The following is a 16,763-nucleotide window of genomic DNA, read 5'->3' on the forward strand; positions in this document are numbered from 1 at the left end:
TTATTACTCGGAGACTCTTTCCTGAGACGCATGCTTGCACGTTTTTTTTTTTTTTAATCTTATTCTGCTGTTGATAAATAAAACTTGTGGCTCTGGCTGATGTTATTGTGGACAAAAAAGCTCTTGAATTTTTTGACATATAGATCAACTGATTTATAAATCAGTCGTAATGAAGTGTTTTCTTCCTGCAGAGTGATGAACACTTATGAAGAATATAGCGAAGAGGAGCTCAATGACTACAACATCCAGCTGAGTATCCAAGACTCCTGCCAGGATGCCTTTTTAAAATCTGCAGCCAGGTATGGAAGACACATCAAAAAAAAAAAAACATGTATCAAAAACCCACAAGCTGACTCTCCTGTGCTTCCTCTGCTCCTGAATCTTAGTCTAGCAGCAGTGACAGATGAAAATCTGAGAGTCCTGGCTGCCATTGAGCAAGGTAACCCCCGGAGAACACACGAGAAAAACATTTGACATCACCAAAGAGATTTTTGTCTTTGTGTCCGCTCTGTTGGCTCTCCTCTGAGTCCGGCAGCTATGGCCTCATGGTCAGCAGCTGTACGTGAGCATTGCCAAGCATCAGGTGGCTGGCAGGCCAACACACACACACACAGAGACAAACATAAACAGAGAGAAGATGTGAGAGAAAGGAAAAGAGTGGTTGAGAGTTGCAGAGAGAGAGGGAAAGGTAGAGGTAGGGAGCACTGTCCCACACGTCTGGATGTTTGTTTCTGGCTTCTTCAGGTGAGGTGTCAGTGCTCAGGGAGATGCTGAGACATACCTTCGCCTTCAGGGAGGTGGACAGTCGGGGCTGGCTTCCCCTCCACCGAGCGGCATCGCAGCCGGTGTTAGAGGTTCTGGAGACTGTCTTGAGATGTAAGTACATTTGTGCAGTAGAAGGCTCAGATTTAATACATCCTTCAGTGTTTCTTCACGAATGTGTAAATGTTACAAAGGAAAATCCAAGGTTGCAACTGAAATACGATCAAAGGTGGTCACAGGCATTAACACAAATGTTAATGCCAGGTGTTGAACCTGGCGTCGTCCACATGTGACCTAGTCTCTCAAATACACGTTAATAGCAGGTCTTACCCAGCTAACAATTTGGGAACGTTGTCTTTTGGTTGCGGGAGCGTTCTCTGAAGGTTCCCCCCAAAGGTTCTCCTGTGGTTGATATTTATATACAGTACATACACATACATACATATATATATATATATATGTATATATATATATATATACATACATACATATATATGTATACATATATAATATATATATATATCTATATATATATATATATAGATATATACATATGTATATATATATTATATATGTATACATATATAGATATGTATGTATATATATATATATATATATATATACACATATATATAGATATGTATGTATATATATAGCAAAGATGAAATAAAGGCCAAATCAGGTTGAACTCAGCTAAGATGAGAAGACTGGTGGCATTAAGAGAAAAATAATGGCTGTCTGAAATCAAATGAATCCACAAGAGACACAATCAGCCTTAAATAAGCTGTGATCTCACTTCCTGACTCCCTGTTCATTCCCCCGCAGGTCATGACTTACTGGCTTACCTGTCAGGTTCACACAGCTGTTAGTCCTCGACATGCAGTCCAAGAGCGCACATGTTGACCTCGCTTGTGTGTGTTTGGTTTGTTGGTGGCAGCAGCTCAGGAGCTCAGCCTGGAGGAGAGGACAGCTGTGGGCGGAGACACACCGCTGACACTGGCAGTTAAAGCCGAAATGGCACCGAACGTGAAGACCCTGCTGGAGCGCGGGGCCTCGCCGCATAACACCAACAGCAAGAATGAGTCACCGCTGCTGCTGGGTAATCCTGTTGATGGAGATCAACCACTGTTATTTCAAACAAAAACAAAAAGTGGGGAATGGGTGAACAAGGTGCAGGGATTGTCACGACTGACACACACACACACACACATTTTGTCCTGCATGGAGCTAGTTCCAAGTTTTTTAATGTGTGGTTGTATAAGGTAGACGCAGAGCATGTCTCCTTTTGAAAAGTGGATAAAAATAGATTTCAGCCACTTAACAAAAGGCTCAACTAATATGAGTTGCCATGTCCATGTCAACAATAGCTTAAGAATGAGTTTACTATTTAATGTTGCCCTTAGACTGCTTTTTCTGACTGAAAACTGACATTTGTTTTGCATTGTAATGCACTCATTCCCCTCACACAAAAGCAAAATCTTCAATATTACATCACAACGATTCACTTATGTAACACAAACTTAACAAACAAGGCTGCAGTAACCCAGCAGCCCCCATGTCCTCACCATCTACAGTGAGATAAAGCAGCAAGCGAGCCTCATACAACCACACACAAAAAAACCAACCCTGAAGTATCCCTCAAATTTAGCTCAGACACTCACACCAAAAGTGAGATGAAATAAAAGCGAAAGAAAGCATGTTTTCTGCTCACCCTGCAGCCGTGAGGGTCGGCTCTTGCGAGATGACATCCACTCTGGTGGCTCACGGCGCGTGGGTAGAGCAGGTTTGTCGAAAGAGGTGGACAGCAATGCACGAGGCGGCCAAAGTCGGCAACGTTGACATCCTCATGCTGCTGCTGAGGAACGGTGGGCGAGTGAACCAGAAGGATGTGACGGGGGTGACGCCGCTCGCTGTGGCTGCAGAGCACGGACACTTCCACATCACTGAGATTCTGCTGAACTGTGGTCAGTACCTTTTTACTGCAGGTGTCTAAATGAGATCAAAACTTTCAGTAACTTTCTCTCTACCACTCTCCATTTTCCAGTGTGACGTGTCCACTCTTGTCTCATCTGTCTTCTCTGCTCAGGTAGCAGAGTGAACTCTCAGGCCATGAACGGGGAAAGTGTCCTCCTGGATGCAGCGGGGTCGGGAAACACGGCGTGCATTCAGCTGCTGCTGGACAACGGGGCCGACCCAAACCTGCCCAGCATCACCGGACACCTGGCCATCCACAAGGCGGCTTATGCCGGACATTATGAGTGAGCTCCTTGAGTTGGTTGGTGTAGTGGTCAGCAAGAAAACCCGGCGTTTGTGACCCAGTCGGAACAAGGGCCTTTCTGCATGGAGTTTGCCCGTTCTCCCAGCACGTGTGTGGGTTTCCCCCAGGTTCGCCAGTTTCCTCCCACAGTCCAAAAACAACTGGACACTCTGGAGTGGATGGTTGTTTGTCTCTATGTGGCCCTTTTATGGACTGGCGACCTGTCCAGGGTGAACTCCACCTTTCCCCCTATGTCAGCAGGGATTGGCCAACCTAGTGACCCTCATGTGGAGGATAAAGTGGTAGAAGATGGATGAATGGATGGCACTTAGTGTAGGTTAGCGCAGTCAAGCAAAATCAGGCCATTTTAACGGTGTATGACAGTTGAGAAACCAGCAAAGGTAGCTTTTACTCCACATCACAAGAGCATGATAAATCCAATGACTAGTTGAGATGTTTACAACCCTGCAGCCTTCAAAGACACACAATGTTTTGTTTTTGTTGTCAGATGTTTTAATTTATTCAAGTTATCGGCATGTAAGGACAATTTCAGGAGAGATAACGCAAGCTCCTCCTGAAATAAACTGTCTATGATGCAGTTAAATGCTCTTTAAAGATCTTATTGCTCAAGTCAACCGACTTTTTCTGCTCCCACAGTGCCCTGAAGATGCTGATACCTCTGACCACAAGAAAAGCCATTAAAGAAGCCGGTCAGAGTCCAGTCCACTCTGCAGCAGACGGAGGACAGAGGCGCTGCCTGCAGCTCCTGCTGGCCCACGGCTTCGACGTCAACTACCGCATGAACACCAGAAACTCGGAAAACTACCGGGACATGAGGAGGAGCGCTTTGTATTTCGCTGTCTCCAATGGCGACGTGGACTGCACCAGGATCCTGCTGTCAGCCGGAGCAAAGACAGACCTGGATCCATTGTCCTGCCTCTTAGTGGCTGTCCGGTCCGGCCGCTACGAGATCGTGAAGCTGCTGCTGGCGGCCAAAGCAGACGTGAACTGCTACTTCACGGTGGTGAGCGACACGGTGTTTCCCACAGCGTTGCAGTACTGTCTGAAGGACGAGGTGATGATGAGGCTGCTGCTCAACAACGGCTACAGGGTGGACACGTGCTTTCGCTGTCACCATGACAGCGGTTTTGATGCCATCGATGACGTGGAGGGGAAAATCCCTGTGAGTGACACAGGTTTTTTTTTCTTTCTTTCTGCTGGAGAGCTTGATAAGATGATTCACATTAGATCTGTCTGTTTACGGTCCAGGGGACAGGATTTTAAGAGTGAGAATAGTACTTGTGCCTCCCTCAGGGTGCTGTTTACGGCCTCAACAACTAAATCTGTGGGTTCAAAGGACCAATGAGAGGACAGTGCAGAGAACTGCTGCTTCTATAACTTATCTGCATACAGGTCCGTTTTAGTATCATGTTTAGTATCACTATCAAACGGGGGGGTGGGGGGTGGAGACTAACCTGGTTGTGTCAAACAGCAGCAAACATGTTTGTACTCGCTGCAACATAAACCATAACCTGTCAATAACAACTCATCACGCTCATGTCTTTTCAGTTCTGCGAGTTCATGAGTCTCTGCTGCCTCATGCATCTGTCCGGGAGCGCGGTGCTGATTCTGCTGGACTATGTCAGCCATGTCAACATTTGCTCCAAACTCAGACGCATCCTGGAGAGACAGAGAGAGTGGCCAGACATTTGTGAAATCCTCAGTGAGTTTATTCATCACACTGCAGTATTTTAGCCTCATTACTGCTTCAGTTACTTGAAGAGATAATGATGTGGAAGTTGTTTGATCTCTCCATCACTTGCTCTGCAGCTACAATGTACACTGCACCCTGTAGGGGGCACTGGTGTACCTATTCTGCTTGATCCTCTCAGTCGTGTGATTGATGAATAAACTAAAGTGATGTTCTGAAACCTTGCTCTCCAGACAGTCCTCGCTCCCTCAAGCATCTCTGCAGACTGGAGGTCAGGAGGTGTTTGACCCTGAAGAGACTCAGTAATCCTGAAATCATGACCTCGCACGTTTTTCCTCCGGGACTGAAGAGCTTCATAATGTACAAGGAACTGGATCTCTACAGCCAGGCCCATGAATGCAGCGTGTAAAGATCTCGTCTTTTGAAATTATTCCAGAATAATTTCCAATATGTGGAAGTTTACAATTCACCGCATGTTAAAATACTGTTTTAACAATTTAAAAAAACAAAAGGTTTATTATTTATTTTATTTGTCTCAATATCCAAAAAAACAGGCCAAAAATTGAAACTATGTACAGGTGTTTTTCCAACACTTTCCTCTCTGAAATTACCGTAATAACTAAGTAAGTGTTTGATGTGCAACTTCTCAGCTTTCAGAAACCGTTGAAATTTTTCCGATAGCACAAACCGTAGCGGAATTACCGTAATGCAAAGTGCAAAGATTAAATGACCTTTTAGGATGTTTTATTTTGACCAAATTAATATTTGAAAAAATAAAATAAAAATTAGGAGGAGATAGCAACCAATAATGATAATAAATTATAATAACGATAAAGACAATGGAAAAGGAAACATAATCCAATGTAATATCAGGTAAGGTGAGAGGACCTGAAATATTGATGTTATCTATTTTTTATTTTTCAACTTGTCGGCAAATCCTAAATGAATAAGGAAGCCAATGCGGAAGTGTCTGAAACCTGTATTTCCTTGTGTTTGAGTCAGTTTTGTACAGTATATAAAATGCACTTTTTCTGCATCACAGTTCCACGATTAAAACTGTGACACAAAGTGAACACCTCTCGTCTTCTTTTTACCCCAAAGCTGTTCGTACTGGAATGCAACAAATAGTGTGACCGACCATGTGCAGAGTTTAAAGGTCAGAGCCGTCACTCACCTCCCTCTTCAGCAGCAGCAGCAGCAGCAGCAGCGGCAGCACGCCGACTGAGCTCTGTATTGAAAACATTGCAGCCATCAGACGAATCATAACAACACAATAAATATTCACACAACTGACTACATCTCGTTACGCTTTAGCCTGAGCTGTGGAAAATGTGTGCAGAGTGATATTACACTCCATTAGGTGCAGTGGAACGGCCTGCATGTTAAATAAACTGGAACAGGTGACGCCTTAAAATAGCATGGTCGTTCGTGTGTGTGTGTGTGTGTGTGTGTGTGTGTGTGTGTGTGTGGTGGGGGGGGGATAGGCTGGGGGAGGCAGTGCAGCCATGACACAAACACTTTGCTGCCGTTGTTGCTTTTTCTTCTTCCTCTGACTTCAACTCTGACACATTTATCAGGTAAGACTGTTCAGTAATTGGACTCTGTATGCTGTCATTCATTCATTCATTGTGTATTTTGCACAAAGCTCTAAAATGGTTCGATTCTGATTCACCAGGTATTAGATCTGATCAGGTATAAGGAGGTCAGGGGTCAAAGAGTCCTGGAAATAGATCAAAAAAAAACCTGGAGGGAGGAAGGAAGCAGAAAAAAAAGTGTACGCCTTTAAGTTTACGACCAACAAAACTGAACATGATCGGTTCACATCCATCCCTGTAGGGAAGTACTATTACTACGAATATGAAGTACTCTGGCCATGTACAAAAAGTCATACTTTTCATTTTTCCAGCTGTGGGTGCTGCTTGCATGTAATTAATGCACGAATAGAAAAACTGCAGTGATGATATATTTCAGACAGAATATCCCTTGCATTTGAACACCTTTATCTGACAGTACTCACATTTTCAATAGAGGTTTTTCCTTTTATTTGTACAGTGAGTTAAGTTCTAAAACGAAGAAGACTAGCAGGATCAACAAATACAGCTGTATGTTAGCAGTTCCCAGTGCAGTTCAGCTCACCTCAGAGCACTTTTGGAATAGTATAAACCCGTGATCCGGCTTAATCTTACACTAAGTTTCCCAGCACGAGCCGTGCAGGTCGGAGGGTGACCGCTGCGACAGCTACATAAATAGCATGCCGTTCTATCAGCGTGACACCGTGTTCTGTCTGCACCTCCATAATGAAACACATGTAAGTGCTATCAAACTGAACCGAATCTGTATCTTAGTCTGGCTCTTGATCGATGGAAACGTTTCTCCTGGATTTCCTGTCCGACTGTGAGCAAACACTACAGCTGTAAGACCGTGGAGCTATTTAACACCAATTTCAGCAACAGCAGCTTCAGCAGATCATTACTGTAGATCTTTCACGCAGGAATTATACAGTGTGTGGTTTGACTGTACCTGTGCGATGTCAGGGGGATGGATGCAGCCGAGGACACGGATGCAGCCGAGGACACGGATGAAGATGACCTTCTGGCCTACGACCTGCAGATGATCATTCAGGAGTCATGTCAGAGAGAGCACATGACAGAATCAGGCAGGTACAGCTCCACCGTCCAAATCACTGATGTCACTGATGTCTGATGTCATGCATTTCAAAAAGAATAATAATTTGTTTTTATTTAGTTTATTTTAGTTTTATTTAGTTTGGTTGTTTTAGATGCATCTTATCGCCTCTTGTGAGCTATTGTGTCTTTTATTTATTCTTCTGTGCAGCACTGTGCTAAAATGCTTTCCCATGTTTTGCACTTTTAGGATTGAAGTGCTGAAACTTGTGAGCGCCATTGAGCGAGGTACGCTTCGCACACACATCTACATCTCTGTTAAAATGTCATTGTGTGAGAGACGATATTTAACCCAAACACTAAATAAACCTATTTTGTCTGCAGAAATTTCCTATATATTCTTTACAGTAATTTTTCTGCTGTCGTTTCTGTTTTTATTTACATGCTATTTTTCTATAGATCTACATATTTATCTTTAAATGGAGAGAAGGCTCCCACAATTTCTTTCTACCCGAGTATAATGAGAATAAAGATATTTATATTTGACTGATATTTGGGAACGGGGTTTTACATCCCAGAATGATCAGACAAACTCCAAGGTTGAACACTGAACTCATAGGTTTTGAGCATATATACAGTAAAGCATCTCTACCTAGTGTTAAACTGAAGGATTATAAGCAACGGTGTATCTGTTCATCAAAGGCTTTCGACCCAAAAAGAAGTCAGTAACTACATGTTCAAATGACCAAGCTTCAAATCCTCACTATGAGACAAAGTTAAAGCTCTTTACTGTTCACAGGTGACTTACCGGCTCTGCAGGAGCTCTGTGATTTCCCGGCAGCCTTCAGTCAGGTGGACGATCAGGGCTGGTATCCTCTGCACAGAGCAGTTGTTCAACCTCTGGTGTCTGTTCTGGAGACGGTGCTGTATGGTGAGTAAAGAGTTGAAGAGAGAGTTTTATGTTTTCAAACACTAGATGGCAGCACAATGTGATTTTTGCTTTTGTTATTGTGTTTTCTTTGCCCTGCAGGACAATCTCTCTCTCTACTGTGTCTCTATAACAAGGTTATTATAGTTCACTATAGTTCAATGAGGGTTATTCATCATCATCATCATCATCATTATTATTATTATTGTTGTTATTATTCATGTTGTTATGTTCATGTGTGTCTTTAGTCTGTTGGCTATTTGATTTTTACCTTTCACACTAACTGCATCCAACCTCAGCACAATGGTGCACATTTTCTTGTAGACTGTTATTCAGGGATGGTTGTTCATCATTGTCCTAATATTTATTTATTTATTTTTTTAAATACTCCATATTACAAAAAACTCAAACTAACACTAAAACTATAATAATGTGTGAGTTAGTGGTCTCAATCAGCACATTATGTCATTTTTATAAAAAATATCGACATTTTTAGAGGAAAAAAAGGACAATAAATCATGGCAGATATGGGTGGGAATGGGAATTCAATGTGATTGACAGTTGGAAGCATCCAGAGGGTATAATTCAGTTACCTCAACATGGCTTTAGAATAGAATTATGGAATTAGAATACTGGAGGCTTCAAAGCTGTTCATATGAAATGTTTGGCTGAATTCAGTGATGTGAAGTTCAACTTTTGCCGTTTGGTGTTTCAGCGTCTTTCAGTCTGACTCTGGAGGAGAAAACAGCGGAGGGCGAGACCTTCCTGACTTTAGCAGTGAAATCCAGTTTTCTGGAAAATGTGACAATGCTTCTGGAGCATGGAGCCTCTCCTCACACCACCAACAGCAAGAATGAGTCTCCTCTGCTCTTAGGTGAGAGCATGGTCTGATAACACCTGCATTTGGTCCTTCACAAAACACTTCATCCTCACCATCCGTCCCCTCCTCCTCCTCCTCCTCCTCGTGTCCTCCCTGCAGCAGTTGGAGTCAGATCTTATGAGATGGTTTCCTGTCTGATCGCTGGAGGAGCTCTTGTGGAGCAGGTGTGTTTGAAGAAGTGGACGGCCATGCACGAGGCGTCCAGGTCAGGCTGCGTCCACATCATGGAGCTCCTTCTGCAGAACGGAGGACAGGTTTCAGAGACAGACCAGTATGGAGTGACCCCCCTGGGCATCGCTGCAGAATATAGTCACCCTGAAGTCCTGGAGCTCCTCATCAAACATGGTGAACCGTTCTTTTAACTCTTTTAACTATCAGTCTTTTATATATATATAGATATATATATATATATCTATATATATATAGATATATATATACTGTATATCTATATATTTACTATATATGTACATATATATATATATATATATATATATCCTTTGAGTAAGTCCTTGTGCCTGAAGCAGAACACCTGTGTTTTCTAGCTGCAGATGTATGACCACAAAGTTAGACATCCAGAATGTTGCCATTTCCTAATATAAATAATTCAGTTTTCTCCCATTAAGGTGCTGATGTAAACGCTCAGGCGCCTAACGGGGACAGCGTCCTGTACGATGCCGCAGGTTCAGGGAATCCGGACTGTATCGACATCCTGCTGCAGCACGGAGCGAATCCCAACATCTTCAATTTGAGCTCCCAGCTGCCCATTCACAGAGCAGCGTACGAAGGACACCTCCTGTGAGTGAGAGAACGTTTGTTTTTGAAACCTGGGTGGATTATCATCAGAGGTCTAACAGTGTGTCTACATCATGTCATCATTTGAATATTATACTGAAGTTCTTTTACCTTTGGCAAAGGTTTCTGGAACTGTTTTTTACCCCAGAACCACAATGAACTCAAAGACCTCCCAACATGAGTCAATACAGCACCTTCATGTCTTTTTTCTGCAGTGTTATTGTGCAATATATTGTTATTTTAAATAACAATAACATTGCAATAAGAAAAATGATTAATCATGGTTTTTTTGTTAGTGTGTATCTTCTACAACCATGGTTCTCAAACTGTGGAGAGTGTACCACCAGTGGTACGCAAGCTTCCTCTGGTGGAATAATTATTAGATTACTTTAAATACTAAATATGCCAATAAATAATTAAAGTTAGAGGAGGGTGATGAATTATCTTTGTTCGACATATTTACACCACTGTATTTTAACACGATAAGGGTGTTACTTCAAGAGCTCAATATTTTCTCAGGTGCTACTTGTGAACCACTTTCCTACAATATTCTATGACTTTTTTCCCCACAGAGCTTTGAGGATCTTGATTCCGATCACCACGCGGCGGGCCCTGCGGTTGTGCGGACACAGCCCCGTCCACTCTGCTGCTGATGGAGGCCACGCCCACTGCCTGGAGCTGCTGCTGCAGAAAGGTTTCGACGTCAACGCGCTGTTGGCCCCTCACATCTCCGAAAACTATGGCGACATGAGGAGAACCCCGCTGTTCTTCACCGTCTCCAACGGGGACAGGACCTGTACCGAGATACTGCTGAAGTCGGGGGCCGAACCTGACCTGGACCTACTGCGCTGCCTCCTGGTGGCGGTTAGGTCGGGACGCTACGAGATCGTGAAGCTGCTGATCGCGGCCAAGGCGGACGTGAACTGTTACTTCACGGTGGTGAATGACACGGTGTTTCCCACGGCGCTGCAGTACTGCCTGAAAGATGAGGTGATGATGAGGCTGCTGCTCAACAACGGCTATGACGCGGAGAAATGCTTCTGCTGTAACCATGACGACGGCTGGGATGAGGACTCACAGCATCAGCAGCAAAAAGTTGCTGTGAGTGAGAAAATGATGTCGTTGTTGCAAGTACTGAATTTTAAAATTCCCAATTTAGTCAGCTTTGGGATTGGGAATTTTAAATAAATATATATATATCATTTTTTACACACCAGTAGTGAGCACGCACAAACAGGGTGGAGGAGCAGTGGGCAGCAATTATCTGTGTTCCCTGGGGTTGGGTACCTTGCTCAGGGGCACCTTTTCCTGGGATTTGAACCAGCGACCCTCCGGTGACATGCCCAATTGCCTTCCACTTGGCTATAATCAACACTACACTTATGCTGGTGACCTCTAAGAGGCTGCAGTGGCAATTACCAAGTAGGTCCAGCTGCAGACCCGCAGACCACTCAACGAAACGCCCCTTTACTCAACGAAACGCCCCTTCACTCAACGAAACGCCCCTTTACTCAACGAAACGCCCCTTCACACTACACGACACTCTGATTGGCTCTCAAGAGACTGCGTCTGAAACGTGATGACGTTTACTAACGTGATGACGTTTACTAACGTGATAACGTCTTCTTTTATTGAAACTTTATTTACACACGCGTATTTCACAGACACTTGTTGACAAGAGACTTCTATCCCGGTGTGCGACAGGAATAGAGAAGAATAAATACTCGTGTTGACTTTTATGAACACAGAAATGTACTTTCTGTGAAATTTGTGAACAATTAATGTCACTTTGTAAAGTATGAAATGTTATAGCCAAACTGCTAAAATATATAAATGCCGATTGGAAAAGTTCTTTGAACATCACGTTTACACAATATAGTATCACGTTTTTGTGATATAATTATCACGTTTATACAATATAATATCACGTTTATGTGATATAATTATCACGTTTATACAATATAATTATCACCTTTATACAATATAATATCACGTTTATGTGATATAATTATCACGTTTATACAATATAATTATCACCTTTATACAATATAATATCACGTTTATACAATATAATATCACAAATTCCACTTTGAACACACACTTTGAATAATTTCATTTGTTTTTGCAAACTTCCAACATCATGGCAACCTGTATGTTACAAAAAGGTGTGTTTAATATAGGCCTACATTTATTGAATGTCTTATTAGTCTGTAGTTTGACATGTTGTTCAACTGGACAGAACAACAATTAGAACTAATAAAAGTCTACTTGATCAGGTTTTTAACCTGAAAGAAACCCTCCTAAAATTCTGTGCTGGTGTGGTCCAGGTGGTGGTGGTAGACAGAAGTTAAGTAGACAAGATCTGCTGAGTATGTCATTAAGGAGATGTTACCTATTTCCAGGAAGATATGTGAAACATTGGTATCTGAATCAAACCCAGCCAGTTGGACATCAGTAGGTCTTTTGATGAAAGTAAAACAAATGCACTGAAACCCTTGATTCTGCACAGAAAGTTGTATAACTTTCAAATCAATGTAATGAATACAAGTGATGAATGATATATTTTCTTTATTTTATACACAACAGACTATCCAGCAGACACATTTACTACCCAGGGATTACAGGCGCCTGAGGAATTCCTCACACTCCAAGGCTTTCTTGTAATTGCTCAGGAAGCTATCCAGGTTCTGCCTCGCTTTTGAGGAAATGTGGCTCTGAAGCTGTTCCCCAAGCTGGGTTATCTCGCTGACAAGACAAAATGATATAGCAAAATAATGAAGTCGTTAAAGACACTCAAATACATAATAAGGCTTACCTTGAGTCAAACTCTGTGCCACGCATGTACATCTCCTTGGCTTTGTCCAGGGAGATGGAGTGAACAGCTCCGAGGGCGTATACTGTTGTTTAAGATGGTGTTAGACAGTGACCATGTGTTAAAAGGAGACAGACATATGCAGTCACATAAAACATGTAGTCTACAAATCAGTGTCAGTGTCTGAGATCTCACCTCTGGCAAAAGTACATCCATTACGAATGCCACTGGATCTGCAAACCTCTTGTCTGTCTCAGTACGTTCGAGTACTTCAGACAAGAAGTGCATGACTTTGTCCACTTGTTCATCATCTTCAAAAAGAAGGATGACCCTGTCCTGTTTCTTGGCCCAAGGAGACACCGTGTTGCCTGTGATGATGTTCTATAAAAATTGTTTAGGATTTTAGTTTGGGTATTCATATACAAATACACAAACACCACACTAAATGCCATTGTCACTCACTTTAAGGTGTTGCAGCATGCCCTGATCCTCTGTGATTACACTGGTTAACAGACAACATGCCTCGCGTCGCTTCTGTTGGGCTTGTTGGGCCCTTTCCTAAAATTAAATTACACATAATATGCAACACTGAATACATGTGATTAAGAACTTTGAATAAGACATTTTCTTTCCCTGATTATTTGCACTTCCTCTGATAAGAGGTGTCATCCTGGCTGGCAACTTGTTTGGCCACAGTAACATCACTGCCCTAAATGGATATACAGATAAGCCGGTCTGAGAGGCAAATTGTTACATTACTTCTGAGAACAATCATTATTATCAGGGGCATCTATAAAAATGCAGGAATCTTGAAACTTTTTCTCAATATCTAAATTCTCAACAAGAGTGAAAATAAAATACACATTGACTTAAGATTCTACACACATGAAGTACAGTACACATAGATGAAATGGCTCCAGCATTAGTTTACTTTACTTTACTTATTTTGAGTTTCTGATACTCAAATGGATGAGTTGAATAGTTTGATGGTCACAGTTATCCATGGTCAGGACAAACAGAAATAACATCACATTTAATAATACATAAGGCTCATGGGGAAATTAAAGCCTTTCAGCGTTGAAATGAAAAAATATTTGATAATTTAGGACTTACCACCGTACTCCACCATTGACCTTTGGTGTCCCTGCAGATGGGACACAAGCTTTGCATAGCTCCCCTTTTTTGTGCAGATCGGAGTCGCATCTCCTCAGCTCAGGGCCTGCTCCTTCACTGAACGTAGTGTTGCTCTATAAGAGAAAATGTAAATTAAAATTGTATTTTGTATTTTTAACATGGAAACATTTTTAATCCAGAATCAAGTAGTAATGAACTGGACTGCATTTGCCTTTAAGACTTTCCCTGTCCTAAAATATATGCAGGCTAACTGAAATAAATCAAATCAAATGACACTGTTGACTGTGATTCAACAGAACTTCTAATTTCTAAACATGAAAAATATTATTCATCATTAAATCTTTTATCTTAACAATTGTAGAACTGAGGTCACACGTTTTCAAATGAGCAAAGCTGTGTGCAACTTGTCAGAGTCATTTAAAGATTAAAAAACAGATAAATACTAATATATAGAGATCATATAGTTTATCTTATACGTTTCTTGGTTGAAAATGAGACAATGTTATATTGTCAATGTTATAACCTGTACATATAAATAAAAGAAAAAAAGGAAAAAAAAGAAAAAAAGGGAGAAAATCGCTGCGTCTTGCTTGCTGTTACAATCGCTATCGTTACAGCATGCAGACATAACTGGTTAATAAACCGCACTTAATTGATATAATGGATACAAATAATGACTATTCATCCAGTGTTCAATATCAAAATGTGTTTTTTATCCATTCTTACCTTTTCCTCCGTTATTTTCCCGTGTTTTAACCGTGTTACTTTTTCGGGTTCTCTCTTCATACTCGGTCAACGTAAACTTCATCACGTTTCAGACGCAGTCTCTTGAGAGCCAATCAGAGTGTCGGGTAGTGTGAGGGGGTGTTTCGTTGAGTGTGAGGAGGCGTTTCGTTGAGTAAAGGGGCGTTTCGTTGAGTGAAGGGGCGTTTCGTTGAGTAAAGGGGCGTTTCGTTGAGTGGTCTGCGGGTCTGCAGCTAGACCCTTCTCGCAATTACAGCAACATTAATTCCATTAGTTTTAATTTTGACCAGAGTGCGTAGAAAATGAAACAAATAACAAATGAATAAATAATTAATAATGATTAGAGTCAACTAATCTCTCACTCCATCCTGATCTAATTTCTCTCTACCAGTGTGTGAATATATGTGGGTAAGAGGAGGATGACGGGAGAGTAAATGATCTTATTAAGAATAAATCTGCCTCCTGTGTATTTTCTCAGTACTAAAGTTTGAGAACCACTGGTCTCGACAGAACAAACCAATTGTCACCTTCTCACATGAACCCCTTCATCTCTCCCGTTGTCCAGTTCTGCGACTTCGTCAGCCTCTCGTGTCTGGTGAACGTTGTGGGCAGAGTCGTGTTCGTCCTCCTCGAATACGTCGGTCAGGTTTCTCTCTGCGGGAAACTGACAAAGACCCTGGAGACACAGAGAGAGTGGCCTTTCATTCACTGGACCATACGTGAGTGACAGTAAATTCAGACGCCGCGGCGGACACGTGCTGCCCCGGTGTCACACTGTGATCCTTCCACTGTGATTCAGGAAACCCTCGCTCGCTGTCTCACCTGAGCAGAGTTGTGATTCGGAAACACCTGAGCTGCAGTGACCTGACGCGCACCCAGCTGCCCACCAGGCTGAAGGACTACCTGCTGTTCAAAGAGAACGACCTGTACTCCAGAATCATCTGCAGGGAAGAGTGAAGGGGACGTGGACATGTCTCTCATCAAAAGTCTTAAAAGTTAGTGTTAAAGTCTATTTTTTACTTCTTTGGTTCATGTACCTCGGCCTGTATTTAAAAGAAAAAAATATACAGAGTTTTTTTTTCTACTTTAAAACAATATAGAGCGCAAACACTGTAAGAAATATTTTACTTTTTACTTTTACCATTAATTGGGTCCAACACCTTTAGCAGTTTGATGGAATAAACAGGCCCTGGTTTGTACTGTGTGTGAATTATGTGTGTGACATGAATAAAAATCCAGAGTTAGTTATTGGTCAGTGTCTGTCTCTTCATCTGTGCGTCAGCTTACTGAATTCTCATGTTAAAAAACAAAACAGACACAACTCAAAAAGCAAAATCTAAAGTCTGAAGTCCTACCAAACTTCACCTGCATTTATTAGTGCAGTAAAGTCAGTACTGTCGTCATAATCCCTATAATCACGTCTTCTTAGTGACTCCTAACCAGATCTGGTCGTACCCTGATTTCCGTTTTGCCAAATGAAAAAGCGTCTAAAATGAAACTTGGGTGGAAGTTACCTGGCTGAAGAAGAGGGAGTTTACAGCAGGATAATGATGGAGAAAGCTACGTTAAGAGATGCTCCATCCACGTTCAATACAAAGACTTCATGCACTTTGTTCTCCATGTTGTGAATAAATAGAGAAATCCTGCACATGATATTTAAGACTTTTTTAATAATCCCCTTAGGGAAATTATTCGTCTGCATTTGACCCATCCTAGAATTAGGAGCAGAGGGCTGCCACACTGAGTAGCGCCCGATATGACAGATATCATGAAGTATCGCTATATGATTGTCTGGTATCGTGATATTATTGGTATCGTGGACCATGTATCGTATCATTCCCTCCCCTATCACATATCAGAGCTAATTCTACCTGAACAGGGTTAAAACATGGTCGTAGTCCCCACATCGATCCTTTCTTTCATAACTGAACCTGTTCCCCTTGTTGATGCAATAATCCAGGTCAAGGCTCAAATTAACGGCAGCTTTAGGATGAGAGAGCGTTATGTCACACAGTCTTTTCACCTCAGACACGTAACACGACACAGCGTGATAGACATGACAGATATGCGCAGGTTGTTATGGAGCTGTGGTGGTTGCCTTGACAACCACATAAACACA

At 42.0% G+C, this 16,763-nt stretch overlaps 3 protein-coding genes and 1 long non-coding RNA gene across 8 annotated transcripts in view; 2 read left to right on the forward strand and 2 right to left on the reverse strand.

Moving 5' to 3' along the window:
- The window catches only part of iqub (IQ motif and ubiquitin domain containing), a 19,521-nt gene extending 17,754 nt beyond the window's left edge, over positions 1-1,767 (reverse strand). Inside the window, exons 1-3 of one of the 3 annotated variants that reach the window (XM_058644719.1) lie at positions 1,608-1,767; positions 782-868; positions 481-587 (exon numbers count right to left, since the gene is read on the reverse strand). The gene's annotated coding sequence lies outside the window, so the exon portion shown is untranslated. The other 2 variants (XM_058644720.1, XM_058644718.1) reach the window with 2 other exon arrangements.
- Positions 1-5,019, forward strand: part of LOC131469591 (ankyrin repeat and SOCS box protein 15-like) — a 5,945-nt gene extending 926 nt beyond the window's left edge. The window contains exons 2-10 of one of the 2 annotated variants that reach the window (XR_009241815.1): positions 192-299; positions 387-439; positions 745-876; positions 1,700-1,861; positions 2,481-2,726; positions 2,849-3,020; positions 3,677-4,202; positions 4,334-4,432; positions 4,589-4,667. Coding sequence is in view for 1 of the 2 variants with exons in the window: in XM_058644721.1 (XP_058500704.1) it covers positions 192-299; positions 387-439; positions 745-876; positions 1,700-1,861; positions 2,481-2,726; positions 2,849-3,020; positions 3,677-4,202; positions 4,589-4,774 (1,585 nt within the window). In the remaining variant the exon portion in view is untranslated. Of the gene's footprint in view, positions 1-191; positions 300-386; positions 440-744; positions 877-1,699; positions 1,862-2,480; positions 2,727-2,848; positions 3,021-3,676; positions 4,203-4,333; positions 4,433-4,588 lie in introns of both variants that reach the window. The other variant, XM_058644721.1, reaches the window with a different exon arrangement.
- Positions 4,572-9,344, reverse strand: LOC131469595 (uncharacterized). The gene is made up of 5 exons (XR_009241816.1): positions 9,216-9,344; positions 8,163-8,278; positions 7,251-7,334; positions 5,905-5,958; positions 4,572-4,699 (listed from the first exon to the last, which is right to left on the reverse strand). It is a non-coding gene; the product is annotated as an uncharacterized LOC131469595 (long non-coding RNA).
- asb15a (ankyrin repeat and SOCS box containing 15a) lies at positions 6,221-15,892 on the forward strand. Of its 2 annotated transcripts, none has more exons than XM_058644724.1 (10): positions 6,221-6,307; positions 7,265-7,390; positions 7,605-7,642; positions 8,154-8,285; positions 8,998-9,156; positions 9,262-9,507; positions 9,786-9,957; positions 10,527-11,055; positions 15,210-15,363; positions 15,444-15,892. In XM_058644724.1, the coding sequence occupies exons 2-10, from the start codon at positions 7,269-7,271 to the stop codon at positions 15,599-15,601; spliced, it is 1,710 nt and encodes a 569-aa protein (XP_058500707.1). In that variant the 5' UTR covers positions 6,221-6,307; positions 7,265-7,268; the 3' UTR covers positions 15,602-15,892. The 2 variants fall into 2 exon arrangements, with proteins under 2 accessions (XP_058500707.1, XP_058500706.1); XM_058644723.1 differs by lacking the exon at positions 6,221-6,307 and adding an exon at positions 7,036-7,143.
- Positions 15,893-16,763: the final 871 nt, after the last annotated feature.

Source organism: Solea solea, chromosome 12, assembly GCF_958295425.1.
Source record: "Solea solea chromosome 12, fSolSol10.1, whole genome shotgun sequence".
NCBI classification, from domain to species: domain Eukaryota; kingdom Metazoa; phylum Chordata; class Actinopteri; order Pleuronectiformes; family Soleidae; genus Solea; species Solea solea.